This window comes from Lissotriton helveticus, chromosome 2_1 (genome assembly GCF_964261635.1).
Source record: "Lissotriton helveticus chromosome 2_1, aLisHel1.1, whole genome shotgun sequence".
Taxonomy (NCBI): domain Eukaryota; kingdom Metazoa; phylum Chordata; class Amphibia; order Caudata; family Salamandridae; genus Lissotriton; species Lissotriton helveticus.
This window is the reverse complement of record NC_136059.1, coordinates 1,333,969,404-1,333,987,724: the sequence shown is the minus strand read 5'-3', so window position 1 is coordinate 1,333,987,724 and position 18,321 is coordinate 1,333,969,404. Positions and strand designations below refer to the sequence as shown.

The 18,321-nt window shown below is 45.2% G+C and overlaps 1 protein-coding gene across 4 annotated transcripts in view; it reads left to right on the top strand.

Annotated features, from left to right (window-relative positions):
- UBA6 (ubiquitin like modifier activating enzyme 6) overlaps positions 1–18,321 on the top strand; it is a 1,111,768-nt gene that overhangs the window by 587,861 nt on the left and 505,586 nt on the right. For all 4 annotated transcript variants that reach the window (XM_078676253.1, XM_078676254.1, XM_078676252.1 and 1 more), the window contains exon 20: positions 17,111–17,216. In XM_078676253.1, coding sequence (XP_078532379.1) covers positions 17,111–17,216 — 106 coding nt within the window. The remainder of the gene's footprint in view (positions 1–17,110; positions 17,217–18,321) is intronic.

Here is an 18,321-nt window from a genome sequence, read left to right as displayed (position 1 = left end):
GAAATATAATGAACTTCAGTAAAACTAATATGCATAAATGTCCGATATCTAGAACCCTATAAATAACATGAAAGGTCATATCTATCATTTAATCCCTTGGGCTGCATTGTCTGTAGAAATTTAATCCAGTACAACTCACGTTGCAAGAGACGGAGTCTGTTGTCAATGCCTGATTTAATCTCTACCTTCTCAATAATGAGGCATCGTAATTGAGAGATCGTATGGCTGGACTCTTTCCAGTGGGTGGCTAATGGAGATGATAGGTTCTGATTGCGTATTCGACTCTTGTGCTCATTTAGTCGAATTTTGAGCTTGCGCTCTGTCTTCCCAATATATAACTTGCCACATGGGCACTTAATGCCATAGACTACATTAAGAGTATTACAATCACTACTGTGTCTGAGTTTGATTGTCTGGCCAGTTGTCGGGTGCGAAAAGGTATTTCCAATGGTTATATTATTGCAGTTCACACAGTTCAAACAACGAGTTGTTCCTTTGTAGTCACCATGTTGGTCATCTTCTCTCCCTTTCAGGATTTGTCGCATGTTAGGTCCTCTCTTATATGCATGCATTGGTGGTTGGGCAAATATCCCATTAAACTCTGTTTCTGTGGAAAGTAATTCCCAACGTTGGTTGACAATGCGTTTGATCTTTGGTGAAACTGTGGTGAACTTGGTCACAAATACCATTCTATCCTGGTTGGTTTTAAGTTTTGGTTGTAACAATGTGTCTCTATTCATTTCTGCCACTCGCTCTCTGCTCCGTTGTATTACGGCATCAGGATATCCACGACTTTGGTATCTTTGAGCAAACTTCTCAATATTGGTTTCACTTGTGGTAGTCTGTGAACAGATCCTTTTAATTCGGATAAATTGAGACAGAGGTAAATTCTCTATCAATCTTCGTGGATGAAAACTGGCGTAATGTAACGCGCTATTTCGGTCCGTGTCCTTGGTGAACAGTTCTGTCTGAAATCCTGTCGATTGTTTTTGGATCCTCACATCCAGGAAATCCATTGTCTTAGAATCAATTTTATAAGTAAATTGAATCCTGGGATTTACGGAATTCAAGTAGTGTATTGTATCAAGTAAAGATTCCTCAGTACCTCGCCAGATTAAAAAGATGTCGTCTATGAAACGACAGTACATCTTAATTTGTGTCCACGCTGCTGTATCAAACACATGTTCAGCCTCAAATTGCGCCATAAAGATGTTTGCATACGCAGGAGCCCCTGCAAAGCCCATGGATGTACCGGTCATTTGGGCATAGAACCTTTGATCCCATTCGAAGTAACTGTTGTGCAAACAGAATTTCAGTAGCTGCAAAAGGAACACTTTCTCCGTAGGTAAATCATCCATTTGTAGAAGAGCCCATTCTACTGAGTCTAATCCATCTGAGTGTGGAATCGAGGTATAGAGAGAGACTACGTCTATTGTACATAGAATCCAATTCTCGTCCATTTCACCTCCAATTTCTGAGATCTTTGATAGAAAATCACTCGTGTCCCGAATGTAAGATCTCCAATTTTGAACGAATTGCTGCAAAAAGAAGTCCAAAAATTTTCCGAGGGGGTCAAATAAAGACCCACACCCCGAAACAATGGGTCTGCAGAGTGGGTTTGTCAGATGTTTATGCACCTTGGGGAGCATGTAGAGCTTTGGACAACGTGGATGGGTCGTCGTCAAAAAACTTTGGATCTTCTCATCTATCCATTCTTGTTCTCGTGCTCCCAGTAGAAGATTTTTGAGCATTGATTGCAATGTAATCGTAGGGTCTCTGTCCAAAATCTGATAGGTGCCTGTGTCTGAAACATGCTCCTCAACTTTAGCCATGTAAAAGTGCTTATCCATCACCACCATTGCTCCTCCTTTATCAGCTGGTTGTATTTGGATATTGCTGTTGTTTGCTAGATTATGCAAAGTCCGTTCTTCTGATCTTGTGAGGTTGCCACGTGTATGCGACTTGTAGTCCAAAGCTTGTATGTCTTTCTTCACCATTGTCTCGAAAGTGTCAAGCATTTTGTGGGAAGTGGGTGGTTGAAATGTACTCTTAGGTTTAAACCGTGAGCTATATTCAGACTGCATTGTATCTGTTGCTGGTACGATGTTGTTAAAAAAGTGTTTCAGTCTTAATGTTCTCATGAAGCGATAAAATGCTGCTTCCAACTCCATTTCATTTGCTCTGACTGTCGGAACAAAAGATAAACCCTTGTTTAAAACTCTCGTTTGTTGTTGGGTGAGAGTAATTGAGGATATATTAATAATCAGACTACTGTCCTCCCGCTCCTTAACGATTTTCCTGTTGCTTCCTCGTCTGGTTTTCCGCTTGATGTTAAAACTTCGCGGCGGTCCGTCGGTTGTAGCCCTTGATTCTGGGTTTGTGACAAAAAAGCCACATTGCCACTGGTGGTCGGTTGTTGGGTTCCTTCTGTCGCGGTTGATGCTGTTTGGTCAGTCAATTGAACTGGTCCGCGAGTGATTGATGTCTCTTTATCTGTGACTAAACTCTCTTCTGAAGAATGTGCCGGTGTCTGTGATTTCTTCGGATGGTATTGTCGTCTGGCGTAGATTTCTGCCCAGGTATACAACGAATTCCCCGCGGATTGCGACTATCAATCAAGCCGATGCTGTTCAGGTTTAACTTGAACGCGAAATTTATGGAGAAGTGGTATAATATTCTTAACAAATGCTCTCTTGACTTAATTCTCCTGATAGTTGAGGAACTTGCAAAGACCATACGAGAACTTGAAGAGGAAATCTCAATTTTGAAAACTGAACTTGAGTCCAGGATGGAAAATGATTCATGGCAAATAAGCATTGATGGGCTGAAACAGAAATTGGAGAAATATAGCAGAGAACTTCAGGAAGGTAAATTGAGAAAGTATAAACGTGATACCATTGATTACAAACTTAATGAGGTGTATACCTGGGCAGAAATCTACGCCAGACGACAATACCATCCGAAGAAATCACAGACACCGGCACATTCTTCAGAAGAGAGTTTAGTCACAGATAAAGAGACATCAATCACTCGCGGACCAGTTCAATTGACTGACCAAACAGCATCAACCGCGACAGAAGGAACCCAACAACCGACCACCAGTGGCAATGTGGCTTTTTTGTCACAAACCCAGAATCAAGGGCTACAACCGACGGACCGCCGCGAAGTTTTAACATCAAGCGGAAAACCAGACGAGGAAGCAACAGGAAAATCGTTAAGGAGCGGGAGGACAGTAGTCTGATTATTAATATATCCTCAATTACTCTCACCCAACAACAAACGAGAGTTTTAAACAAGGGTTTATCTTTTGTTCCGACAGTCAGAGCAAATGAAATGGAGTTGGAAGCAGCATTTTATCGCTTCATGAGAACATTAAGACTGAAACACTTTTTTAACAACATCGTACCAGAAACAGATACAATGCAGTCTGAATATAGCTCACGGTTTAAACCTAAGAGTACATTTCAACCACCCACTTCCCACAAAATGCTTGACACTTTCGAGACAATGGTGAAGAAAGACATACAAGCTTTGGACTACAAGTCGCATACACGTGGCAACCTCACAAGATCAGGAGAACGGACTTTGCATAATCTAGCAAACAACAGCAATATCCAAATACAACCAGCTGATAAAGGAGGAGCAATGGTGGTGATGGATAAGCACTTTTACATGGCTAAAGTTGAGGAGCATGTTTCAGACACAGGCACCTATCAGATTTTGGACAGAGACCCTACGATTACATTGCAATCAATGCTCAAAAATCTTCTACTGGGAGCACGAGAACAAGAATGGATAGATGAGAAGATCCAAAGTTTTTTGACGACGACCCATCCACGTTGTCCAAAGCTCTACATGCTCCCCAAGGTGCATAAACATCTGACAAACCCACCCTGCAGACCCATTGTTTCGGGGTGTGGGTCTTTATTTGACCCCCTCGGAAACATTTTGGACTTCTTTTTGCAGCAATTCGTTCAAAATTGGAGATCTTACATTCGGGACACGAGTGATTTTCTATCAAAGATCTCAGAAATTGGAGGTGAAATGGACGAGAATTGGATTCTATGTACAATAGACGTAGTCTCTCTCTATACCTCGATTCCACACTCAGATGGATTAGACTCAGTAGAATGGGCTCTTCTACAAATGGATGATTTACCTACGGAGAAAGTGTTCCTTTTGCAGCTACTGAAATTCTGTTTGCACAACAGTTACTTTGAATGGGATCAAAGGTTCTATGCCCAAATGACCGGTACATCCATGGGCTTTGCAGGGGCTCCTGCGTATGCAAACATCTTTATGGCGCAATTTGAGGCTGAACATGTGTTTGATACAGCAGCGTGGACACAAATTAAGATGTACTGTCGTTTCATAGACGACATCTTTTTAATCTGGCGAGGTACTGAGGAATCTTTACTTGATACAATACACTACTTGAATTCCGTAAATCCCAGGATTCAATTTACTTATAAAATTGATTCTAAGACAATGGATTTCCTGGATGTGAGGATCCAAAAACAATCGACAGGATTTCAGACAGAACTGTTCACCAAGGACACGGACCGAAATAGCGCGTTACATTACGCCAGTTTTCATCCACGAAGATTGATAGAGAATTTACCTCTGTCTCAATTTATCCGAATTAAAAGGATCTGTTCACAGACTACCACAAGTGAAACCAATATTGAGAAGTTTGCTCAAAGATACCAAAGTCGTGGATATCCTGATGCCGTAATACAACGGAGCAGAGAGCGAGTGGCAGAAATGAATAGAGACACATTGTTACAACCAAAACTTAAAACCAACCAGGATAGAATGGTATTTGTGACCAAGTTCACCACAGTTTCACCAAAGATCAAACGCATTGTCAACCAACGTTGGGAATTACTTTCCACAGAAACAGAGTTTAATGGGATATTTGCCCAACCACCAATGCATGCATATAAGAGAGGACCTAACATGCGACAAATCCTGAAAGGGAGAGAAGATGACCAACATGGTGACTACAAAGGAACAACTCGTTGTTTGAACTGTGTGAACTGCAATAATATAACCATTGGAAATACCTTTTCGCACCCGACAACTGGCCAGACAATCAAACTCAGACACAGTAGTGATTGTAATACTCTTAATGTAGTCTATGGCATTAAGTGCCCATGTGGCAAGTTATATATTGGGAAGACAGAGCGCAAGCTCAAAATTCGACTAAATGAGCACAAGAGTCGAATACGCAATCAGAACCTATCATCTCCATTAGCCACCCACTGGAAAGAGTCCAGCCATACGATCTCTCAATTACGATGCTTCATTATTGAGAAGGTAGAGATTAAATCAGGCATTGACAACAGACTCCGTCTCTTGCAACGTGAGTTGTACTGGATTAAATTTCTACAGACAATGCAGCCCAAGGGATTAAATGATAGATATGACCTTTCATGTTATTTATAGGGTTCTAGATATCGGACATTTATGCATATTAGTTTTACTGAAGTTCATTATATTTCATCACACTACAGGTTAATTTGAGTTATGTTAAGGTTATTTTTGAAAAACGATAAGTGGCCTGCCCTTGAAATACATATCACCAATAGTGATATTATTATAAGTCCGAATTATATCATGATTTACATGTTGCTCATCCAATGTATCATATGTATTTGTGTGTACACACCCAGGATAATTATTAATGATTTTTTATCTGACTACATGTTTATAATTGCATATCCAGGATGACGACTACATATCTGGATGAATTTATATGTACTGAGAAACAGTATTGACCAGTGAACTTGCAACGTTCTATTGCATGTATAGTTTTGGAATGTTTGTCATAGATATAGCTTAGCATATTTATTATATAAAACAGTTGTTTAGCGATGTACTGATAAAGTGGGTAAAGTGAGCATTTGAGTTTATTCTCCACATGTATTGTGAACGTGAAAAGACATCTCTACTGAACCGTATTTCTATTCATCTCCCAACCATCATTACTTCATCGGTATAGATCATTTCAAGATGGGCACGCACCTTTAATTATTAAAATGTCACACTACGTTTTTAATATGTAACACTTTTTTATTCACCACTCATTTCGTGTGTTTACATATCGGAGCGGCACTTCACAACACTTAGTATAGTCCCAGTTTTGGCAATAAGCGATAGGTTGTCATTCCACATCCCACATCGTGTTTTCTTATCAGGGATTGAATTTGTCTAAACACGCAATTTAGGTTTTTTGCACGAGTGAAATAATGAGTTGTTAGCCCGTCTTCAGTGTTGTTGAGGATGATAAAGGTCCAACACGGTAGATTACAGAGTTGTTAGTCCGTTTCTAGTGTCGTTGATGGTAATAAAGGTCCGACAGGGTAGATTATAGGAACGAAGCGGGACTATATTGCGCACAGCGCTGTAAGGTGGGACCCATTGACATTGTTTGATAACATTATATATTGCATTGCGGTTCTTTAACAGGGATTTCGTGTCAACATTATAATGTTTAATCCCCTTTTAAAATGGCGATCTTGGTTTCCTTGATTATTGGTATACTTGGTTGTCAGAGTCCGTTTTTAGTGTTGATGACTCTCACACGCTACAAACAAGGCAGATTCGAGTAATGGCGCGAGACGTCTTGTTTCAAGGCCACTTGGATTAAATTGAAATACGAGGCTGTGAACTACTGTTTAAAATATTGGCGACGCTTCATGCAGGTAAATGGGTATCTCGGTTGTAATTGTGATTTATTGTTACACTAGCTTTAATGATTTAGGACAGTCATAGTGCATAAACTTTTTGTAGTTACAAATCACTCGTTTTTGTATTTTAGGTCAGAATATAGCACGTATGAGGTATGTGACTTTAGATTTGGCGGATTGATCACGGGTATCTGGAGTCCCTTTAAATACTTAAAACCATATCATATATTTTCTAGATTGGAATAGTCAACGCAGATCAGGTAGGACCTCATGTTTTTTATTACTAAGTCTCTCATGTCACTAGCATTATGTGAACGAACAGGCATAAATGTCTTGGTTGTTACTTGTATTTACAGGGCACTAAATTTCAGATTTATCTAGGTAAGCGGCTGCTTATTTACTTGTTTGATGGATGTGAGAAGTTGGCCTGGTAGGGGATGTTTCCAATTCTGGAACCACCTACTACCTGACCAAACAATCCCCTTATGGTGTCTGGTTGTAAGTCAACCTTATTAGACAAGCTATCCTAGGGGTAGCATGGACTAAGCAGCCTAAAGGCTTAACTTAAGAGGTCGTGTTAAGCGAGCTGTTTTACCACATACAATCCTGTAATACCAAATGAAAGGACACCACACAAGTATATATTATAAAAATATATGTGTTTATTACTAAAAACAATCCCCAGTATTCTTTATGAATAAAGGGGCACAAGCGTTAAATCAAAAAGCACTGTTTAAACATACAAGTTGCACAATTATGGATGAGGGCAGGGGGCCACTCAAACCATATACTAAACAAGTGGTATAAGAGAGGCCACTCGAACAGTGGTTAGGCCTAGGGCCTAGGGAATCGCTGGGAGCAGTCAGGACAAGCAATGCTGAAGTCGGGAATGGCCCTCGGGATTCGGGAGATGTGCGGAAAGCGCACGCATGCACCAATGTTAACCAATGGTGCGTAAAAGTCAAATAGTTAAAGTTTAAGGACACTTCCGCTGAACCTAGAGGAACAAAACTTAACACACAGACCCTAGAGGTGTGCACCAGTGTGGGAACACCGGCGGAGCAAAGTTACCTCACCCACAGGAAGTGGGTGCACAGGGTCGAAGTGGCGTCGGGTTTTGACACGCAGGCTCTTGGTGCTTGGAGCTGAAAGGGCTGCAGGCAGGGTGAAGACGAAGTGTCCGGTGGAGTCCAAGGGTGGACTCAAGTTGTAGAGTACCTGAAAGCAGAGGGGACAGAGTCTGGGTCACTCAGCAGTGACCAGGGTGGAACCAGGACGGAACCAGGCAATGTCGGGCGCAATCAGGTGGTCGTCGAGGCGCTTCTCTTCGCTGTCACGTGGGCTCTGGGGCATCTGCGACGTCCAGGAGCAGGTCACGATCTGTCCCACGCAGGCTCTCACCGTCGGTGCAGTCGGCTTCCGGTTTGGAGCAAACAAGCCTTGGTAAGAGCAATCCACGCGGGATTGGAAGATGGCGTCTCACTCGGACCAGGAAGGTCAGAGTCGGGGCTCCCTTTCAGGGGAGCTGGTGTGGATCTGGAGCAACCAGAATCACGAGTCTTCTTTTGTAGTTCGTCGGCACAGGGACCACAAGCCAGCTGGCAAGTGACCGGGCCAACGCGTTGAGCCAAATCGTGCCAAAGGGCCCCACGCAGCACTCGTCGAGTGTGGAGGGCTGAACTTCGGCTCAGGAGTAGCTCAGGGTGGGGGCTTCTCAAACCCCGGTGTACAGCTTCGAGGGTCACTCGTGGGCTGCACGGTCAGCGTCTCGTGGTCACTTCAAGATGGCGTGCCCCACGCTTCCGGTCGCCTCCACGGGTCTCAGCTTTGCAGGGACTGTGGATCGGGCTGTTAGAAGCTGGGCAGGCTTGATCTCGTCGATCTCAGTCGCTCGAGTTCCGGCGGGAACTGCAACTAAGTAGACGTCGAGGGCTGGATGGTGCCTGCTGCTGCAGGGTGGTCACTCCTTGACCACAAGGGAGATTCTTCGGGCTTCCACGTTGAGATGGAGGGCGAAGGGTCCAGAATATCGTTTCAAATGTTTCTTCCAGGAAATCTGATGTGCATTGGCACTGCTCCCACTCTTATTCGAATCTGGTGGGCGTGATTACCTGCTAGGTCCCCTCCTATGGGTGGGACCCAGGAAGTGGGTGGATACACCCCCTTCCTTTGATCCAGGCCGCCCTGGCACGAGGGCTGGAGTGCCCCAGAACCGGTTTGGCCGGATTATGCAAGGGGCAGCCTTGTGCGCCCCAGGCAGTGTCTGGTTTCTTTCAAACCTCCCTGCTACAATACACTATCTCCTGTCTGGAGGGCGGTGACACCCTCCTGTGACAGGAAACCCTTTGTCCAGGACCCCCTTGACTGGGTTTCGGTCAGCTCCAGGGGTCCAGACATTTGTCTGTGGCAGAGGCATCCATTTTGTGGATCTTAAGGCCTTTGGAGAAATCAACCGCATTAAAGTGAAGTAACATGTCTTACCCCTCTAGAGGGGTGGAATGCCATCCCCGTCGCCAGAACTGGCGAGGGGATGGTATTCCAAAGCGTATGACACCTTACACGACATGTTTTGATAAAGCCAAACCAGAGTTGCTAAATAACCGCGAGGATTATAAGGCACTTAATAGTATATGGTATGGCATTATCCTGAAACAGCTTAGGGATTTGTTCCCGACGGCTGCAGACAGGCTCAGCTCATGCTAGAGCTCCATCTCACATAAAACCACGCACTCAGCCTCCAGGATTGATGAGGCCTTTCTATAGGAGTGGCTCACAGGTTTACATGTGTCCAGATATAGGTTTAGACATAGGTATACTATATCTAAGCAAGGGGTGTGTACACCACCTTACCCCAGCTGAGTGATCAGCCAGTTGTGTCAATTTAAGAACCAGCCAGGGGTGGCAAAAGATATGCTGCAGCCCCTGGTAGGCCTTAGTGGCTCCTGTGCCCTGTGCACCTATAGTGCATTCTACAGGGGCTGACAAGGAGTCCATTTCCAATTGGTATGTACCTAGGGTACATGGAATCCATTTTACAGAGAGAGCAGATGGCCTGGGGCCCTGATTAGCAGGGAACCAGGTCAACTAAGTCAAAAAACCAGCTAAACACAGGCAAAAAAATCTGGGGTAACCATAGTCAGGTAGCCACCTTCCTACATAACCCCCCCCCCAAACGAAAGGAGATAAGGCTATCCTTGGCCAGGTAAGCCTATATTGCCTGAGTGGCCATATAAGGAAGTACCTGCACTAGCATGGGTACCCCCTGTCTCATGGTCCACTAAGCAGTCCCTCACCCTTTGGGTATTAGAGGGTCTCCACCATAGGGAATCACTACCTTGGGTGTGTTTATGCAAAGTTAAAGGCTGGTTTGGATATGGAGTATTGAAGTTAGGCTCTACTAAGTTAGGGCTTGGCTTCCTCCAATTATCTTCCACCAGGTGTGCCTTTCTTTCTTTAACTGAGTTGCACTGTGCTCTCAGGGTCAGCCTCTGGCTACCTAAAGCTGGAGGCTGGGTCCCTCTGTTTGGCTTGCTGGAGGGACAGTTCAGGTTTGGGCCCCTTGGGTCCCAGGTTTGGCTGTGCCCAACAGAATCCATCTGTGGGAGGTCCCTAACTACTTTTAAGGGGGCTCCCTCAGGAGTTTTTAAAGTTTTCACCTTACTAGGGCTACTAGTTTTGGTGCACCTAATCTTTTGATGGGGGTGCTGTATTTGACAGGGGGCCCTCTGGGTCTCACTGTCCTTCTTGTCCTCTGCAGCCCTGGGCTGGCTAAGGCAAGGTAGAGAGGGGCAGGTTACCTGCTCCAGACTGGGTCCCACCTGAGAAGGGTCCACTGACATCAGAGGTTCTGTCAGGCTAGGCCCAACCACCTCTGGGGCAGCTCCTTCATCAGGGGTAAGATCAGTTCCCTGAGGAGGCTGATCCTGTCCTAAAGTCTGGTGAGGGGGAGATTTCTCTTCCTCCTCCATGCTCTCAGTTTGTGTGGAGTTATCCATCATTTCAGGTTTCACAACACACATGTCAGTTTGAGTTTGGGCTGTGGCCATCACAGCCCCACCAACCTTTTCAGGAGGAGACTCAGTTTGGGTTTCTGCTGTTATCATAACAGCTTTGCTATTCTGTTCAGGAAGAGCTTTCACTAAAGATGGGGCAGAGAGTTTCTCAGCCCTACCAACCTTTTCAGGAAGGACATCTTGGATTGGGGCTGTAGCCAGTACAGCCTCACTAACCTTTCCATGGGAATTCACCATTCTAGAATGGGTTTCCTGTTCAACCTCAGCCCAGGCTGAGATTTCTAAATCATTACCCAGTAGACAGTCCACAGGCAAGTTTGGTGACACTGCCACTCTCTTTGGGCCAGTGACACCTCCCCAGCTGAGACTTACTACTGCCATGGGATGATTTGTTTGGATGCCATCAATGTTTATTACCTGGTATGTGGCACCAGGTAAAAGTTGCTTAGAGGGGACTATGCCATCAGCCACCATGGTGATGCTAGCCCCTGTGTCTCTAAAAGCTTCAACTCTTAAACCATTGATGATGGGTTCTTGTCTATACTTGCTCAAAGTATTTGGGCAAGCAGAGAAGTTGGCAAACCCCATGCCAGCCTCATAAACAAGATCATTGGGTGATGGGGACCTGGATAGGCCAGGGTCCACCTGATTTCCAAAAGTAAACCCACCCAGATTCCTGGGTGTGCTTCCACTTCCTGGGGGATTACTGCTGACAGTAACAGGAGGTGTTGAAGCTGGCTTTGGAGGTATATTTTCTTTATTGTTATTCTTGGGACAACAGCTGTCTGTTTTGTAATGCCCCACCTGTTTACAGGGATAACAATAGGGCTTTTTCTCAGTTGAAGAAGTGTCTTGGGACCCACCCCCATCCTTGGAGTTTTGGGGCCCTGGGGAAGTCTTTTCTTTACTTTTATCCCCACCCTTATCTTGAGGCTTGGTAGACTCCTTCTTCTGGTTATTGTCCTGATTCTTAGGCCTAATCCTGGTTCTGACCCATTTGTCTGCCTTCTTTCCCAATTCTTGGGGAGAGGTCAGATCAGAGTCTACCAGGTGCTGGTGTAAGAGCTGGTTCTGACAATTACTTAGGATCTGCTCCCTCATAATCAAATTATACAATCCTGTAAAGTCATGTACTTTGCTGCCATGTAGCCAACCCTCCAGAGCCTTAGTAGCACAATCTACAAAATCAGTCCAGTCCTGAGTCTGTGTCTTCTGGGTGTCTCTGAACTTCAACCTGTACTGTTCAGTGGTTAAGCCAAACCCATCTATCAGAACACTCTTCAGGACTTTGTATTTGTTTGCATCCTCATGTCTAACAGTGAGGAGCTTATCTCTCCCTTTCTCTGAAAAGGAGTACCATAAGATTGCTGCCCACTGTTCCTCAGGAACCTGCTGTACCATGCAGGCTCTCTCAAGAGCAGTTATCCACTTGTGGATGTCATCCCCTTCCTTGTAGGGGGGCACAATCTTTGTCAGGTTTCTACTATCATAGGACCTGGGTTTCTCTTTAGGAATATTGCTGCCACCAGTGGCATCTAAGCCACACAATTTTTGCTCTCTTGCCAAGGCAAGTTTAGCTTGGGCCATGCTAAGTTTAGCTTGAGCCAAGGCTACCTCCTCCCTCTCTATTTGGAGTTGGACAGCCCTCATTCTGGCCCTATGCTCAGCTTTCTGAGAAGCACTCATGCCTCTCTCTGATTCTCTGGAGGCACTAGAAATATGAGAGTCCCCTGAGGGAGATCTCACTCTTCTGTTGCCTGGGAGAATCATATGTTGGGTTCTGGGGAGGTGCTGGCCCTCTCCATTCCCCAGTAGGTCCAAGTTGGCCTGGCTAAGCCTACCAACTGGAACCTGGCTACCCTGATCCTGTACTTCTAAGTCCCCAGCATCTGAGTCCTCATCCAAGTCATCATCATCCTCCTCTTCAGGGGGATCAACTACAGGGGGGTTCTCTCCATTTCCTGTGTCTAGGGAAGCTGCTTTAGCCTTCTCTAAGTCATCCTGTTCTAGGATTTCTACCAGGGTTAGGCAGGTGGGGCTTCTGCCCCTTTTTAACCCTCTTGCTTTGCACAAGGCAATCAAGTCTCTGCGGGTTAGTTTGTCATATCCAAAAGTTGCCTGGGTAGGGTCAACTGTCACAGGAGTAGACCCTGAGGCTTTTCCTGTGTCAGACATGGTTACTAGTGAGGTGTAAGTGGTGCACTTACCTACACTAAGTGTTTTCCTACTGGACCTTGCTAGTGAGTTGTAGTCAGGGGTGTGCTACTCCCTTCAACCTACAACTACTAAGTTCAGTAGAACTTAATATGCTAAGCTTTTGATTTTATATGTACCTAGAGGTACTTGATGTGATCTTTCAATTTGATATAAAGATTGCAATGGTAAAACAACAGCAAGCTCAAATCCGCACCGCTGCTCACCAATGTGAGAAGTTGGCCTGGTAGGGGATGTTTCCAATTCTGGAACCACCTACTACCTGACCAAACAATCCCCTTATGGTGTCTGGTTGTAAGTCAACCTTATTAGACAAGCTATCCTAGGGGTAGCATGGACTAAGCAGCCTAAAGGCTTAACTTAAGAGGTCGTGTTAAGCGAGCTGTTTTACCACATACAATCCTGTAATACCAAATGAAAGGACACCACACAAGTATATATTATAAAAATATATGTGTTTATTACTAAAAACAATCCCCAGTATTCTTTATGAATAAAGGGGCACAAGCGTTAAATCAAAAAGCACTGTTTAAACATACAAGTTGCACAATTATGGATGAGGGCAGGGGGCCACTCAAACCATATACTAAACAAGTGGTATAAGAGAGGCCACTCGAACAGTGGTTAGGCCTAGGGCCTAGGGAATCGCTGGGAGCAGTCAGGACAAGCAATGCTGAAGTCGGGAATGGCCCTCGGGATTCGGGAGATGTGCGGAAAGCGCACGCATGCACCAATGTTAACCAATGGTGCGTAAAAGTCAAATAGTTAAAGTTTAAGGACACTTCCGCTGAACCTAGAGGAACAAAACTTAACACACAGACCCTAGAGGTGTGCACCAGTGTGGGAACACCGGCGGAGCAAAGTTACCTCACCCACAGGAAGTGGGTGCACAGGGTCGAAGTGGCGTCGGGTTTTGACACGCAGGCTCTTGGTGCTTGGAGCTGAAAGGGCTGCAGGCAGGGTGAAGACGAAGTGTCCGGTGGAGTCCAAGGGTGGACTCAAGTTGTAGAGTACCTGAAAGCAGAGGGGACAGAGTCTGGGTCACTCAGCAGTGACCAGGGTGGAACCAGGACGGAACCAGGCAATGTCGGGCGCAATCAGGTGGTCGTCGAGGCGCTTCTCTTCGCTGTCACGTGGGCTCTGGGGCATCTGCGACGTCCAGGAGCAGGTCACGATCTGTCCCACGCAGGCTCTCACCGTCGGTGCAGTCGGCTTCCGGTTTGGAGCAAACAAGCCTTGGTAAGAGCAATCCACGCGGGATTGGAAGATGGCGTCTCACTCGGACCAGGAAGGTCAGAGTCGGGGCTCCCTTTCAGGGGAGCTGGTGTGGATCTGGAGCAACCAGAATCACGAGTCTTCTTTTGTAGTTCGTCGGCACAGGGACCACAAGCCAGCTGGCAAGTGACCGGGCCAACGCGTTGAGCCAAATCGTGCCAAAGGGCCCCACGCAGCACTCGTCGAGTGTGGAGGGCTGAACTTCGGCTCAGGAGTAGCTCAGGGTGGGGGCTTCTCAAACCCCGGTGTACAGCTTCGAGGGTCACTCGTGGGCTGCACGGTCAGCGTCTCGTGGTCACTTCAAGATGGCGTGCCCCACGCTTCCGGTCGCCTCCACGGGTCTCAGCTTTGCAGGGACTGTGGATCGGGCTGTTAGAAGCTGGGCAGGCTTGATCTCGTCGATCTCAGTCGCTCGAGTTCCGGCGGGAACTGCAACTAAGTAGACGTCGAGGGCTGGATGGTGCCTGCTGCTGCAGGGTGGTCACTCCTTGACCACAAGGGAGATTCTTCGGGCTTCCACGTTGAGATGGAGGGCGAAGGGTCCAGAATATCGTTTCAAATGTTTCTTCCAGGAAATCTGATGTGCATTGGCACTGCTCCCACTCTTATTCGAATCTGGTGGGCGTGATTACCTGCTAGGTCCCCTCCTATGGGTGGGACCCAGGAAGTGGGTGGATACACCCCCTTCCTTTGATCCAGGCCGCCCTGGCACGAGGGCTGGAGTGCCCCAGAACCGGTTTGGCCGGATTATGCAAGGGGCAGCCTTGTGCGCCCCAGGCAGTGTCTGGTTTCTTTCAAACCTCCCTGCTACAATACACTATCTCCTGTCTGGAGGGCGGTGACACCCTCCTGTGACAGGAAACCCTTTGTCCAGGACCCCCTTGACTGGGTTTCGGTCAGCTCCAGGGGTCCAGACATTTGTCTGTGGCAGAGGCATCCATTTTGTGGATCTTAAGGCCTTTGGAGAAATCAACCGCATTAAAGTGAAGTAACATGTCTTACCCCTCTAGAGGGGTGGAATGCCATCCCCGTCGCCAGAACTGGCGAGGGGATGGTATTCCAAAGCGTATGACACCTTACACGACATGTTTTGATAAAGCCAAACCAGAGTTGCTAAATAACCGCGAGGATTATAAGGCACTTAATAGTATATGGTATGGCATTATCCTGAAACAGCTTAGGGATTTGTTCCCGACGGCTGCAGACAGGCTCAGCTCATGCTAGAGCTCCATCTCACATAAAACCACGCACTCAGCCTCCAGGATTGATGAGGCCTTTCTATAGGAGTGGCTCACAGGTTTACATGTGTCCAGATATAGGTTTAGACATAGGTATACTATATCTAAGCAAGGGGTGTGTACACCACCTTACCCCAGCTGAGTGATCAGCCAGTTGTGTCAATTTAAGAACCAGCCAGGGGTGGCAAAAGATATGCTGCAGCCCCTGGTAGGCCTTAGTGGCTCCTGTGCCCTGTGCACCTATAGTGCATTCTACAGGGGCTGACAAGGAGTCCATTTCCAATTGGTATGTACCTAGGGTACATGGAATCCATTTTACAGAGAGAGCAGATGGCCTGGGGCCCTGATTAGCAGGGAACCAGGTCAACTAAGTCAAAAAACCAGCTAAACACAGGCAAAAAAATCTGGGGTAACCATAGTCAGGTAGCCACCTTCCTACAATGGACCATCATTATTATTATCTTTATTATTGTTGTCATTGGTTTTTACTCGGTTTATGCAACTTTACCGCTGGCTTTCATTTGGTTTGTTACTTTATTCCTACAGTTTACTTGAGGAATTAACTTCCATTAGAGGTATGATGACACTCTATTTGCATATACACACCCCCATGACATACAACTGATACAATACACTCACTTGTTCCATTGTTTCTACCTTTATTACAGATTAGCCCCTGATGAAGGCACACCCTTGTGCCGAAATGCATTGGGCATGATATGAAAATCAAGTACTATATGTTTTGCGTTGTGATAATTTGAGAACAAAAATGTTTCATGTATAGAATTGAGAATCACAAAATTATGTGTTCAATTGAATTATAATTGCATCTTGTAAATACATTATGGTGATCATGGAAGCATTAGGTTATGGATTAAAATAACTGAAGTTTCATTTTGTTTTTGTGTTTACATTGATGAGTGTTGGATAACACACAGTGAACAGTGCGCAACTAGCTGAGATTTCCTCTCACCTAAACTAGCACTACTCAAATTAGACATTTGATTGTCTTTAACAGAGACTTTCTTGTTGTCTTTGGTAGAAATTGATTCACTTGTCAACATAGATTTCTGATTGCCTTTACCAGAGACATTTCTGCTGTCATTGATAGAGAATAATTTGCTCCCTACCACAACATCTTTATTTACCTTAGTTATTCTTCCTATACTCCACCCTTGTCCATATGAAACACGCAAAGCATTGCCCTCGATAAATCTGATAGGGGCTCTAAACATCGCAGACCCTTTCTTTAGTAGTATTGGCTCTTGAATGCATACCCAGTCAACTATTAGACTTTTCATTGTCTTGGTCTTGTTGAAGTTTGCTCTACCCCTCATATTTCTTTGGAAATGAACAGTGCTGGATTTGTTAATCATTAACTTTGCTTCACCACTATCTGTAGAGACATCACATCCCTGACCTTTCCTTTCCATGATCCAAAAAGGACACAATCTCTAAAGCACTTACAATGAAAATTAATATTGCTCTTGTCTGTGTAGCTGCTTTATTCTGTTGTGATTGATTACAATTCCGTTTTTTTATAAACCCCACGCTGGGATATTGGATTTATTTGAGACTTGGGGGCGGGTGGGAAGGTGATATGTAACACTGAGGAAACCACATGGAAATTTTACCATCTGAAATGTTTTTTGATTTTTGTTTGTTTTGAACTTGACAGTCGTTCAGTAGCAAACCTACGCCCCCTGCTAGATTCTGGCACAATGGGAACCAAAGGTCATACAGAAGTTATTATTCCTCATCTCACTGAATCGTACAACAGTCATGTAAGTGTGCAAGTGGCCTTGATTCAAAGGTATATGGTGTGTACTTACTGTCCACATAGGGACCTTGCTTACTTTACAAAATACTGTGGTACATCTTTTGAGCACTGTAACGACTGGTGTGGGAGCTTTTCAGTAATCTCGGGGCAGACTGGTTAAGGGCCTCAAATTGTGTCAACCGGAGCCTTGCACCTCTGATGTCATGTGGCTTAGCCTTACCCTTAACCCAAAACTGAGCAACAAATACACCTGTTTAATTTTAGACCCTCAGGGTAGTGAAGCAGAGCAGTCCAAAGCTTACTCAGGGAGATGGTGTGAGGTTCAAACCTCAGAACCCCATATATCCACCAATGCAAGTCATTAACTAAATGTTCAGTTAGTTCTCAGTCTTCACAAAAGAAGAGTTTTACTTACAACACACCTAACACAATAGCACACATACAAGGAAAATGTGCTGGAAATAGTTATAACCTTTAGCGAATAATGGAAAAACAGCCTGGACTATTCCCATGGGACAACCTCTTTGTATTCCTTGTGCAATAGATCACAATCAGTACTAGGTGGCCCCCATGTACAACGATTGGCATTTAGATAATTTCTGGAAGATTGACCTGGTTGAGGGCCAGTACTTTGTGATTTTCCCTCACATTAACAATGACTTTATTTCCTACCCCTCACTCCAGAGGGTCTTCCTTTTTGTTGTCTGTTAATTCCTTTGGTTAAGATGAAGGCAGTGCCGCTCGATGTGGTGTATACTTCATTGCCCACATTGCACAAGGAGTTGTACTCTTACTCTTGCCCTTCATACTAGCACGTAAGAGGTGACTAATGCATTTGTGCGATGTAACAGGCAAGAAGAGGTGCAAGCCTCTCCCTTGATATGGTTCTCCTACAGAACTCTTGATTTCTCTATCCCGGGCACTGCGAACTCTAGTCCATTCTCAGCATCACATGGCACTTGGTCTTGCAGTGGAACTGAACAGAACACAGTTTCCTCAGTCCCCTCTTTCCATGATGGTCAAAATATCATGCTCATTACGAGAAGCCTAAAACAAGTATACTGAAGAAAGGGAGATGGCCCCACTTAACTAGCTGTTAGCCTTTGCGG